The 13815-nt window shown below is 39.9% G+C and overlaps 1 protein-coding gene across 1 annotated transcript in view; it reads right to left on the bottom strand.

Annotated features, from left to right (window-relative positions):
• Positions 1-1135: 1135 nt before the first annotated feature.
• Positions 1136-13815, bottom strand: part of igf2bp1 (insulin-like growth factor 2 mRNA binding protein 1) — a 31089-nt gene continuing 18409 nt past the window's right edge. Inside the window, exons 3-15 of the mRNA XM_076143060.1 lie at positions 8264-8312; positions 7605-7656; positions 6691-6754; positions 5604-5897; positions 5318-5452; positions 4854-4976; positions 4347-4482; positions 4043-4168; positions 3394-3510; positions 3093-3167; positions 2283-2414; positions 2015-2128; positions 1136-1291 (exon numbers count right to left, since the gene is read on the bottom strand). Of these exons, the coding sequence (XP_075999175.1) occupies positions 1136-1291; positions 2015-2128; positions 2283-2414; positions 3093-3167; positions 3394-3510; positions 4043-4168; positions 4347-4482; positions 4854-4976; positions 5318-5452; positions 5604-5897; positions 6691-6754; positions 7605-7656; positions 8264-8312 (1573 nt within the window). The remainder of the gene's footprint in view (positions 1292-2014; positions 2129-2282; positions 2415-3092; positions 3168-3393; positions 3511-4042; positions 4169-4346; positions 4483-4853; positions 4977-5317; positions 5453-5603; positions 5898-6690; positions 6755-7604; positions 7657-8263; positions 8313-13815) is intronic.

The raw sequence follows: 13815 nt of genomic DNA, 5'->3' as shown, positions 1-13815 counted from the left end.
TGAGACACAACTTATCTTTCTTTGTAGAATTTGCATATACCTGTGTATACTGTGCAGGACCAGCTGACTCCTGATAAGTCTTCTGCCACACAGCTAAGCTAACCTTGGTCTTGTTATCGGTAACATGTTATAAACTACATGTTGTAGACTTGTGAATATCTACACAAGGTAGATATTCACAATGGCTTATATTCTTTTGTTTTTACTATTCTTTGTTTCTTTGTTTCAAACCCCTCAAATAACTGTGGAGATCTTCAAAGAGGTCCTCACTTTTATCATTCTTTTCAGCCCTTCGAGGCTGTCATTGTTTGGGCTCAGGAGTGGTTGGGGTCTAGTGCCTGACCCTTGACCCAAACCCTGCACCAACAGCAGTTTCCCTGCTCCCTCTCCCAAATCCACCAAGCTGCATTCTATAGCTCTGAATAAATCATATCTATACATATATCTATATGTTTAAAAAATTCACCCTTAAAATATAGGAGTGACTGTAGATAGTTGGAGAGGTCTGCAGATGGGCAACAAAGGGACCAATGGGCCCCTGCTAGTGTGCCTCAGCAAACTCGGATCAGTTCTCGCATTCGTTGTAGCAGCATATGTCTCTCCACTAGGCAGTCCGGTAGATCTAAACACCTGACAGGGGTAAACAACAGCAGTAAGGCTCTGCCCTAACACGGAGATAATGGCAATGTTGTTTACACCTCTCTGGTGCAAGATCTGCAATGGTTGCAGCAGACAAGGCAACGGAGTTGGCAAGAAGCCTACGAAAGCACACTAGGAGGACACCACCTCTCCCTCTCTGTCCCTCCTGCCCCTCATCCTTCCATCCTCAATCTGACTCTCTTCTGGGCTGGCATCAGGTCTGTTCTCATGTTTCTTTATTCCAAATCCCCTTTTATTTTATCCATATTTTCATTTTTACCTCTTTGTCTTTCTATCTGTATTGAATGTCTATATGTATCTCTCTTTTTGTTGGGCATAATCCCTTCCTTTTACTTTCACTTCCCATCTATCGCTGAGTCTATGTGTCGCTCTGCTGTATCTGTCCATCTGTCTATCTGTCAGTCTGTGCGTGTGTCTGTGTTTCTGTCTGTCAGGCTTGGTTCCCCACATAAGTTTGATGGGTCTGCATGGGCCTTCACTTCCTGCGTGGCTGATGCTCCTGAGACAATGACTGAGGCGGGCTTCCCATGTCTGTGAAGCTCTGGGAGTGGGGACTGGGGCCCATTCCCATCCCGCCTTTCTGTGGCTGTTTCACCTGTGTCAGGATATCCCGTATCTTCCGCTGAGCTAACTGGAAGACAGAAGAGAAAAGTAACTTGCGTCAGTTAAGGCTGCGTTAAAATACAAATGAAATAAAGGTTTGTGATCCATGGCTGCAATTACAATTAATAGTGTACTTAATTAACAACAATGTCTCATCCAGACAAAATTTCATAATTAAAAGTCGGGCGTGGTTCCTGTTGAATGAATGAATGAATATAGCTGTCAGTCACCTCTGCGATTTAAGACGATTTACAACAGTGCTGAATATAAACAAAGGAGCTTGTTTTATTATGATTATGGCATATGTGGATTGGTATATTGCTCTTCAATAGAGACTGTTTGGCAATGAATGCTTTGCTTTTGGCACCACAAATTGTCTTCTAATGGTCACAACACATGATAGCAGGTAAACTGCTGGTGGAAAAAAGTGAGGTGTCTACATCGTCTGAATATTTCTCTTAATCTGAAATTGCTTGATACTATTGAAAAGATAAAGATTTAAGATTTGTAAAAGAGTACAGTTCTAGTGTCAACATGAAGATATTCAAATAATGAACATGATTGGTTTTACTTGAAGGACTGATCCCACCTGCAGTGTTTGATGCTTAAGTGGATTTATGTGCGCAGGTGAGTCTGAAGATTGAATATGAGGATGCACACATATAGCATTAACTCTAGGTTATGTTCACTAATCTCACCAGGCACATATGGAATAGAGGCAGACAATGAGGTAACAGAATCAGAGGTGTACCTGGCTGGCATAGAAATGTCCATTGATCTTCACAATGACCTGGTCATTTTCATCAGGCGTCTGCTCCCTTGGGACCACCACCTCAGCTGCTGTCAGGTTCTGCAGTTCATTGACCTAGTGACACGCAATTGGGTTACATTAGAGCGCAGAGATAGTACAGGGTTCAAGGTTAAGATTTCAATGTGCACCCTAACCATGTAAGAACACAAAGAGGTTAATTAAGGCATTCAAGGCATGTCAGTGCAATGGAATTGTAAAGACTCATCACCGTCTTTCCTCCCTTGCCGATGACCCTCCCTGCCGCAGCAGCTGCCATCTTGATGTGAGTCTCCAGTTTGACCTCCTCCTTTGGCCCAAAGAAGTTCTCCTCCTTCAATTTGCCATAGATTCTGCCCTGAGCCTGTAGGAGAAGGCGGATAGGTTCAGAATTTTAATCATTATATTGCTGATGAATGTATGTCACAATAAGAGGATACGACTGAATTCACGTTCGCATTGCCAAGCTTATTGTTATGGAACCACTAAGAGCGCAAAAGCGTGATCGCCCATGATTAAGTTGAGAGAGGCAAGGAGATCGTGAGGGATTTTTCCTACCGTACTGTTGCTAGTTCTTGCCCGTCACTGGTTGATCGGTTCCAGCTAAAATATGTATATCATCATGTTGCCGATATTGGAATCGCCATAGGGGGGATATGTGTAAGAAAAACTTTACCTATAGCATTATGTGTAAGTAAAACAATATATCTTTGGCATTTACTAATTGTCCTCCAGAATCGTTATTAGAGAGGAAACCTTGGATACGAAGCAACTGGACTGGCTGTTTCAGAACTGGACTGTTTGCTGAGGTTTAATCTTCCTTACTGATTCAATAAAATGCTCAGCTCTCTCCTACTTCTACCATCAGAGAGAAGATGAGATATGTACATGCAAGGACAAACAGATTAAACACAATACCTATGCTAACACTATCTGAGCACTGGAGCAGAGCCCATGCAGGTATTATATCTGCAAATAAATAAAAATAAATCAGTCTGAATAAGGAGGTGAGCAATTTGTGTAAAAAACGCTACGTGCTAACCTTAAACTGAGCTTCCGGGGGTCCTGTAACAATCACCATTCTCATTTTGGAATCAGGAGTTTCAGCTGGCGCAATCTGGAGGTGAAAACAAGCGAGGTGGACCTTAATTAATAGATACAGGATTGCTGAAACACGTTACTTTTATCACTTCAACATCATTTTGACTTCACATTACACTGGAATCAGACAGTTCATATAGGAGTGGGACTCCTGCATAGACACAAGACACAACAAAGTTGTTTCTGATACGCTGAACTATCTACCGTCATGTAATATGGCTACAACAGTTCTTAATACTGACCTTGATGGAGGCACCAGCAAAGCGGCTCAGCTGTTTGATATGCTGTCCTTTCTTTCCAATGATGGCTCCAACTGCCTGTGCAGGGATGTATACATGGACGGTTTCCTGCTCTGGAGTCTGAGCACACAAACCAAAGTTTATGTAACAACATGTAGAATGACTATTTGGGACCGAACCACTGTTTTCTAAAGAGAGACTGATGAATTCCAAACTTCAGCAAATTATCTATCCTGAATGGCAGGAGTAAATAATTGAAAGTTGAAAGTGTTTATGACTTTGCTCAGGCAAAGAATGAAACTTTTCCATGAAAAGTGCTAACCTCCCAGTTAATTCTGACCAATCACAAGACAGTTTGTAAGCACGTTGTGTTTGTTTACAAGTGTTGGGCCTCTGATAAATGTAAGTGTGAACATTAATCCAACCAACGATTGTTTGTAAACATTATTTCCTGAATCAGACCAATTCAAATAAACTACGGGTACAGACTTAGGTAGTCGGTAGGTAGTAGTAGTAGAGAGACATTTTTGAGAAGAAGAAACAACCTGTTGTCGTTCATTTTTGAGTTTATCAGATGGAATTTGGGATTTTATTCCAGTAGAATTGCGCTGACTTCTGCCATAGGGAGTTTACTGGCTAAAGATGATCATACCCCAAAGCATCCATAGGGACCACCACTGACAGGGTTTCCAGTTGGTGGTGGTGGTGGCATATTTGAGGAGGGGGGGAAAAGGCCAAGCGCACCCAGGTTCAGTCCAGGAATTAGATGAGACTGTTGCTGTAAAGAAAATTGTACATTAGTAATCATCAAGACCTGGAGATTTACAATATGTTTGTAAAAGAGAGAAATGGCTGAAAATTATTTTGTTCTTTGGAATGCAATGGAAAAAAATGTAATCCGTGTGGGTGTTTGTGTATGTGTATGTGTGTGTGTGTGTGTTGGCATGATTACTCACATTCATAGCTGCAATGTCATTCTCGTAGGCCTCTCGAACCTTCTTCATTACTTCCACCTCAGCCTCACAGCAGGCCTCAATGGAGCCTTTTACTGTGATGGTTCTCTCTGGATTATACAGTGTTAGGTCCTGGAGACTAAAGAAATCAGGCTGGTGACGAATAGTAATGACACATTTCTCTGTCTCTACCCGAGCTCGAATTGAATCAATGCACTACCCATGATTGACAGTAGATGGTGCTGCTAAAACTAAAGTAAAACTAAAGAGGCCCTCAAATCAACTTGTACAATGCACAGCTACCGCTATCCTTGATTTATGAATGTGTTTATGTGTGAGTGTGTATAAATATGAGAATAATAAGAATTCTACAAGCAAAAAATCCCCACTTCCCTTTTTATGCCCTTTTTATTATTTTCTTCTTCTTGATTATGAACATTCATTGTCACATTGTAACATTATTACAAAAACTCAACTTATTGTGTGTTTGTGTGTGTTTGTGAGTCTCACGGCGAGATGGTGATCTTGGTGTCAGTATCCTGCTCGACTTTTTTCAGGTTGCGTCCCTCCTTCCCGATCAAGCGTCCAACAAAGTTATTGTGAGCCAGGATCTTCAGAGGAACCTCATCAGCTCTGTGTAAAAGTTAAATTGGGTTGACGCAGGCTTATGGTTTGTGGTTTCTAGTAACTCCACAAGTACTTTGTAGAACAGGAGGAAGAACCTTCAGTTATCAGGCTCCTTTCTTGTGGAACCATCCACCACATTTGGACGAGGGGTAGACACCCTCCCTACGTTTAAGAGTAGGCTTAAAACTTTCCTCTTTGATAAAGCTTATAGTTAGGGCTGGCCAGGCTTGCCTTGGCCTATATATCTATATCTATATCTATATCTATATCTATATATATATTAAGTTCAATTAAGTTGATATATGTATATACATATATCCATCCATTCATCCTAGTCTAAAACATACGTCTTGGTGTCTTTAGCCTCCTGGTGCATGATGTCCAGGATCATGCGACAGGCCGCCGAGCAGCCCTCTGGGGTTGAGTGGATGCTAATTGGCTTCTCAGCAGCACCTGCATTCTCTTTGCGGTGCACATCAATCCTGCAGGGATAACAAAAATTACTTACTGCAGCAGTTATGGGAACTAATATAACTTTTTTTTGTAGGTAAATATAATACAGACGGGAAAATTAGCTTTCAACAAATTATTATTATTTTTTCAAAGCATGCAACACACAAAATAGATTCTTACTTGCTCTGTGTTTGTTTGGTGATGTTGCGAATGGTGGCTCCCTCCTTGCCAATAATTGCTCCCACATATTGTGTAGGTACCAGCAGTCTCACAGGGATGTCAACATGCTGGGGTTTAGAAGGGATTCCAGAACTTGGGGAACCACCACGAGGTACACCATGGGGTCCATAACCAGAACGTCTGCCATTATCTGACCAACGCTGCCCCCCATCAAGCTCAGAATTTTCATCAGGGATGTAGGAGACACGCAGGGCATTGTTCTCAAACTGATATCCATTCAGCTTCTGGATGGCTCTGAGAATAACAGGACATTTATGCTGTGTCATACAAAACATACAAGCTACAGCTGAAAGTGACTTTTTGACTTTTTACCTTTTTTTAATGAGCACACTATGAAAATTAAAATGAATATCAATATGAATGTCTTTAATACTTTTCACAATAATAATGTCATTATACACTTATCTGTCCAGAGCAATCAGTGACAAGAATATGAATACACATGAATGTCTGCCCAACTCTACTTCAATCAAAACCTCGTCTTCCTAGAGAGCTTTTGTACATCAGACATTGTATGTGATATTGGGCTATTGAAATTGGTTTTACTTGACTTGATTTACTTCAAACAGCCACTAGATGGCCCACGTGTTGTGCAGGAAAGACTGACTGAAGTCGGATCCAAAGGTTTTTAATTTTGTTTCTTATTTTTTTTAATTATTGGACTAAATTTGATTAATAATAATAAAAGGGCCGTGATAATTACACAATAAAACATTTTACACCTTTTAAAATAGTAATTAGAGCACTAGGTGGGCCAATATTCCATAAGCTTTGGATTTCATCAGACCCATAAATAAACAGACATACGCATACAGCATACTCTAAATAACATTAAAGAAATTCCAAATACCATAACAGGCATGCCTTCAAACACATTCCTTCAAACACAGTCCCCAAAAGGTTGGTGAATTACCTAAAAAGTTCTTCCTTCTTTTTTTCATAAACTGACATAAAAAGAGAAAATACATTATTTTGGACAGAGAGAGAGAGAGTATTATAATATGGAGGGACAGACAAACACACTTACTGTCGTGCATGTTCCCGGGATGCATATGTAACATTAACCACTGCAGTCTCACTCTCTGTGTTCACTAAAAGGAAAGGTAATGTCTGTTAAATAAGCATATCTTGGTTTATTGCTGGAACAACGACTGGAAACTGACTTGGCAAAGTATGGTATTTGGCAAAGATTTCATGAAAACCTTGGTGGTCAGACCCATGTTAATTATGACATGCTTTCTTCTTCCCTTGAAGTTATCTTGTATGTACTACATGAGAAGGCACCTGATCAGAACTGATTTCTATCAATTTCTTTCAGTAAATGTAACTCCTGTGGGAGCACCGCTACTGGTAGCTGTTGTACAGTTAAAATGTACCTGAGTAAATGAGCATTCCGTTCAGAGAAAGTAGGACTACCTTCCTGCTTGACAGATGAATCCCTTCAACGTGTACCAAGAAGCTTACTGACATCATACGTTATAACTAAGTCTTGAGCAAGAATGAACATTTTTGAACAGTTATTGACTAAACAATTCATTGAGAAGTGGGGAAGTCTCTTTCAGAGTTACAGAAACTGATTGATTACAATGACTGTCTCAAAATGCTGTGCTACTAAATATTAGGTCCTGGGTTGGTCACAATAATTTTGTCCAGGCCATTTTCATTTGTTTCATTATATACAATAACGTGAAAAAACAAATGTCAAGAGCAAAGTGTCAGTTGGATTAAATATAGAATAAAGAATGGCGAATGGCAATTACTAAATCTTTTCAACTTAATCTGAGAAAATTGTGAAGTATGCTTTTTTATTGGAACAGTACAAAAACATTTAGCCATCTTTATCTGACTTTACTTTATCTGTCAATGTATTGTTACACAGTTTTTCTTAGCAGAGATGTTGAATATCAGTGACAGTAATGCTTTTAAGCTAAGAAGTCCTACCTTGTTCACAGTTCTCCACAGTTCCAAACTTGGCTAACAGACCATCCAGCACCTGACAGAGAGAGCAGAAATAAGAGGATATAAGGAAGGGCACCGCACTAAAGTTTAAACAAAAACGGGAAAGAGATCAAGGTCAGTAAGGGGCAAGACATATACCTGAAACTCGGGACAAACAGGAGCGGGACTTTTTTTCCAGCTTGCTAGGGACTGCACTTGCAACATGTAAGCATAATATTCTGTTAAGCGCTTAATTAATGCCCATTATCCTCTGCAACTCTATGCAAGAAGGCATGGAGTGATTATGAATATGTTTATTACTTTGCTTGTAATATGTAGGCCATTTCATGCCCCTGTTTATTGTTGTACAGAAGACAACACTCACAAACACCCACTTATCAGTTTGTCAATAAAGCCCTTGAGCTGATATCCTCCTGATTCACTCGTCAGAAAGTACAGTTCCAGAGGCCCCTGTTCCTCTATTATAAGGAGAAAGTAAATTCACATAGGTCACGTAACTCAAGAGTTGGCGACTTGACTGCTTAAGCCAAAAGATCTGCAGGGCAATTTATTCCTATTAAGAGGTTGAGATGTGTGGCAAAGGAACAACAGCAAACATAACCTCCTTGGCAGTGTTAATAATGTAGGAATCACAAACTAACCTCCCACTGCAGGTGTGGTGGAATATTTCTGATCTGCAGTTTCCTGGTCCTGTGGAAACAAAATTAACAATTAAGAAATGGGGGAGCCGGACTGAAACATTTAGCCCTTTCAAGGGACACAAAAACATTCTCCCCAGCTCAATATTTATAATGATGGAGGGCGCACTGCTATAGGCGAGCAGGTGAATCCCTGATGCGGTAAGAAGACTCAAGTTACCACAAAGTGACTTTTTAGCTCAAAGAGCAGCCAATTTTTTCATCTACATTTTCAAATTCTCAATAAGAACAGGACTGATGGAATACTCTTGTGATCAAAATTCCAAAATGCAAAGAATACAGACAGAGGGATGTGAGCATTTCAGTACTCATAGTATGACAAAGCATTAATCTGCCATATATCGCACTTATTTGTTTATCAATAGACCTAAGAGGTTACGTATACAGTAGCTGCTTATTCATTGTATGTGCATGTATGTATATTATACATGTACTGGTCGGAGATGCTGCGAGCAGTACATGTGCAACTGATTATCCCTTCAATGTACCTCCACACATGCAGACACCCACAGACATACATGTCGACCATACACACACATCAACTCCACATTATCCCTTTCCTATCCAATTCAAACCATTATCCCAGTCAGCTACTTACACGCAGATACACACACACCAAGCCCCCACGTGATCTTGTTTGACCCTTCCCATCATCGCTTACTAACCTATGGCCTGTACCATTGGCTGCAACCATGGCAACAGGTTAGGAATGGGTGGACACAGAAGATGGATGGGTGAATGGGGAAACAACAAAACAACTAGTTCACATTGGCTAACCTCTTCTTCTATCTTCTACCAACACAGTGGTGTTCTGTAATGAGCTTTCTTATCCTTCTTCAGACTGGGTTTTATGACAAATACATCTTTCATTGATAATGCAATAAAACTTCCAGAGTAGGTTTAGCATGTACAAATGTCCTTGTATTTTCATTCAGCTATTGATTTTGTCAATGAGATTTTCAATTATGTTTCAAATTATGTATCTTAGCAAATGTTTTTTCCAAAATGCAGTGAGTTGAAGCAACAAAATGAAATACATTTGTTGAACATGTGGTTGGAGAATAATCCAAACATTTGTTCCTGCCTATTGCGAACAATGCATTATATTTATTTCTGTAGTCCATTGCACATCCAGTAAAAATCCAATAAAAGGCCAGGAGCCCTGATTTCTGACTCATCGTTAAAATACAGAGATGGAATACTGAAAACGTTGTTGAAACTAGGGTTTCTGAACATATTAAAATATATGCATTACTCTAGCCTCTAGCAGAACAAAGGACCAAAAAGAAAGAGAAGAAAAGAAGCAATCGAATGGAAGGATTATGGTTCTCACAAAGATTGGGAAGAGAGAAAGGTTTGTGGTCAAAGGTCAAGGGTCACAGCCCTTCAGACCAGACAGAGAGGGCCACAGAAAGCCAAGGCTTTAAGGATGGTGTTCTTTACTTTCAAAGCCAGCACATCAGTTTCAGCTAGAAGACAATGCAATAACAAAATTACAAATAAAGGAAAGTGTATGTGAAAGAATAATATAAGGTGAAAGAAAGGGAAAATTACAAAGATACCCTACACAACATATACATGCACACATTATCAATTTCAGGCTGGCTGAGGCAGAGCGGATGAGTTCACGGGTTGTGTTGGCATCGGCTGTTTGTATGTTCTGTATACAAACAACACAATGTTGAGCTCCCTCTGCCGGTAGTATGGCCTGATGCAACTGCCAGAAACTCAACATCCCTATTGCAGAGCTGTTCTTTAACAGTGCCCCAGTTTCGATTGGGAAACAAAGTTGTATCACAAACTTCTTCCATTTGCCAACTTCTCCTACCATTTTTTGGGAGTAAAGCCTTATGCAAGATAGATACATTACATTGACTCTCTTTCTGCACTACCAGACCAGTGAATACGTAGCACATCATTGTCAGCAACACATGTCATCATGTCTTAAAGTGACGATGTGACATTTTGGTCTGTCTTAAATGGCAATATGACATCTTGACCAATTCAATTCAATTCAATTCTTTTTTTTTAAATATATTGCGCCAGTTCACAACAAACGTTATCTTAAGGCACTTTACATACAGAGCACTTAAAGAAGTCCAACATTCCCTCATGAGCAAGCCATTGGCAACAGCAGCAAGGAAAAACTCTGGTTTAACAAGAAGTAACCTCAGGCAGAACCGGACTGCAGGTGAGAGGCCATCAACTCAAGCAGACCTGGATTAAGCAATAGTAAATTCATTTAATATTAAATTTCTTGCTGTGGTCGCCCCATCAAAGGGCTGCCAAAGGACAGAATGCATACAGCTTTCTTGTTTTTAGTCACAGTAAAAACTGAAAAGTGAGTCTAATGTTAATGTAAACATTGTCAATCAGAGTGGGTTTATGTTACAATCCTTTGTGTGACTGGTTGGAGAGAGTTGTATGAGTACATACAGAAAATTCATTTCACTGCTTTTCCATCTGTGCTGCCAAATCCTCCTGTCTCCAAAAATGTGCAAATTAAGTGCAGGTGCACAAAGCTCGATCAAATATTTGTACTTTCCAAAATAGAATAGTTATTGCGATTAGTGAAAACACACAATTCTAATGAAACTATGGTGTAATTTCCTTTTTTTCATAACCCCACAGTCATATTAAATTCCTTTCTACCATTCTCTCCTACCATCCACAAGGTTTTCCTATCGTTTTCATTCCAAACTTAAGACTAGAGAGAGTTCTGGTGAATGTGAAACTGTATAGTCCTTGTCTGGTTTTGGAATGAAGATTGTTTATCAAATAAGGACATAGCATATTAATGAACATGAACACCAGATTTAGCCAAAAGACACTTTTTCATCCTTAGTCCCAGGGCAGCTTGGTGTTAGGAAAAAGGATACTCTTTTTGTATGTAGGAATTCTACCTACTGACTGACCTGAAGGGCGTGCCAAATGATTTTGGAACTTTAGACCCTTGCACATCACAGGGACAAAGAATAGGTTAGATACCTGGTAGGTGGAACATGCAAGACTAAACATCACTGACTTCTTCCATTTCCATCGGTCTCTGCCATTTTAGGTGAGGAGAGCAAGAAGAAGAGTACATAGTCTCTGAAGCCAACTCACTTAGCATAAATCGATATTGGTGTACAGAGAATAACAGGCCTAAATTATCTGATCACAATCAGATTGTAAATCAATCTATCAAATAAATGATCCATTGTGCTTTTCTTATCAATTCCATCAAAATATGTCTTACTCAAATTTCACTTTTTCACAACACAGACAAGGAGAAGAATGACAGATGTCAAATCAAACAATAATAATGATGCTGCCAAGACCATTGTCTGAGGATTCACAATGTAAATACTGTCTGCAAACACATAGTTTTTATGTGTGTACCATACAAGCAAAATAAAAAAGACCACTTTTTTCTGCGTGTTGACTATAGCAAACATGACATCCCCCAGAATCTTTTTTGAAGCTTTGAAAAGTATTGAAAAGTAGTTAATTTAGTGCACGTGGTTGACATCTACTGGTGAAAATAGTGTTGTGCATGAAATGATTTAGATGCACATTTGATCATTTTCAGTGTGGTGTGTGTGTGTATGGTGTGAAAGTGTGATTATCTGTATATTATTATTGAAGAAAACATATATTAGCTGTTCTATTTTAGATTGATATGAAATTAACACTGATTAAAGAATATTCCCGTATTTCACATGACTCCAATCTTGCTTCATATTGAATCATGCTTTGTTTCCTGTGTTCTTCGAATCCTGTAAAATAAACATGTGCCTGTCAAAGCAAACTACTTTGATTCACAAAATAAAGCAGCGAAGATACCTTCTTAGAATGAAGAAATGAAGAGAGCCTCAGACACACATTTCTTTGAAACAGTGTAGTTGAGTTTGATGCACATTCTGAAGCCTTTGTGCCAGGCATTGCTACTGAGCAGTATGGAACCCTTCAGGAGGGACGAAGACATTCTGCAGAGGTGTTTGTTAATCTCCGGTCTTTAAATATTTCTCTCATCCTCCTTTCTTTTTATTCCACCACTAAGAGTTAGTTACCTGAATGAGACTACACGACACCCTTACACCCATCAGTGTGGCAGCAGAGCACCTCACTGCTGTTAGGAACCTGTCAGACACTCACTGGGACGTGAACCCAGGTGGATGATTGAGAGAAGGGGACCTTTTAAAGATAAATAAAACAACTAACAATAAAATAAACAACTAAGAATCACAATTGTGATAATTAAAACAAATCGATTTTTGTAAAATATTTTAGTAATGGTTTAATTACTACCACATTATTGTTGACATTAATACTGTTAAATGCCCATAATGGCTCAAATTGAATGGGAGACTCTATACAGGACTCACATAGAATAGAATAGGATTGAGTAGTATAGAATAAAAACAGGGGGAGGGTGCTAATTTGTGTGTGTGTGTGTGTGAGGGGGGTGGGGGAATTGTCTTGGTCAAAGTTCAAACTCCACTCCCTGACCCCCGCCTGCGCCGGCCCTCCATTTTCAGGAGGCAAGGGTCTCCATCTTGAGAAGGCGGAACATCTCGGATCAGTCTTGATTGTGTAATTGGATCGCCTCATATCTTATCAAAAGCTGAAGTATAGTGCGCACGTCAAACTCGAGGCTACGACGTGACATTGACGTTATTACTGTCGCTGGCAGATATAAATGATGAGAAGTAATGTCTTATTCACAGCCAAAGCCTATCTGCAAACACAGATCAGTATCACGTTTATTGTTTCAAGTTTATTGTCATTTGCACAGTAAAACACAAAAATCGAATTTAGTGCAATTTGTGCAGAAGTAGTAAGCATAACAGCAAATGGAATAAAATCACCGGGTGACCGTGGATTTAATTGTCTACATTTGCACGTGGAAATTAGGAATGTATTTACTCTTTGATTCATGCGTAATTTAACATGGCGAGGTGAATTAACTTCACCTTCGTCAACCATTCCATACGTGTGCTGCAGCAACCCTCCCCCTCTCGCGCTATGCTCGCCATTTTGTGGTGCCTATAGCCATTTCATGTTATGGACACAGTGCTGGGCGGGGAGAACAGCAGGGCCACAGGAAGGAAGGCACACATGAGAGTGTGTGCGTCTCATCGTCTCATCTCAAAACTGTGTTGTATTATGAACCATCGGTCAAAAATGTAACTTTAAAATATTAACGATTTAGCGTTATATGTAGCTGATGCCAACCTATGTTCTACCCTATACGCTTAATTAACACAACAGTTTGTTATTGCGAAAAGCCCCAGTTGCTGAATGCCCTGATCTAAGGTAAAGCGGTAAAACAAACCGTTATCCAACCCACATGTACAACCGTCAGTGTGCAGTCACATGACAGCGGAGAATTCAGCAGAAAAACAAAGTGTATAATCAGCCGGCGGGAGGAGCTGGAGAACAGAATACACGAGCATGCTCGGTTGATAGCGCCGCACAGCTGAACGAGTTTGCGCCTTCATCTGCTGTGTGCG

This window comes from Genypterus blacodes, unplaced genomic scaffold, assembly GCF_046128005.1.
Source record: "Genypterus blacodes isolate CSIRO-AG114 ecotype Tasmania unplaced genomic scaffold, CSIRO-AGI_Gbla_v1 ptg000022l_1, whole genome shotgun sequence".
Classification (NCBI taxonomy): domain Eukaryota; kingdom Metazoa; phylum Chordata; class Actinopteri; order Ophidiiformes; family Ophidiidae; genus Genypterus; species Genypterus blacodes.
Note: the sequence above shows the minus strand (reverse complement) of the source record. Positions and strands in the feature narration are given on the sequence as shown.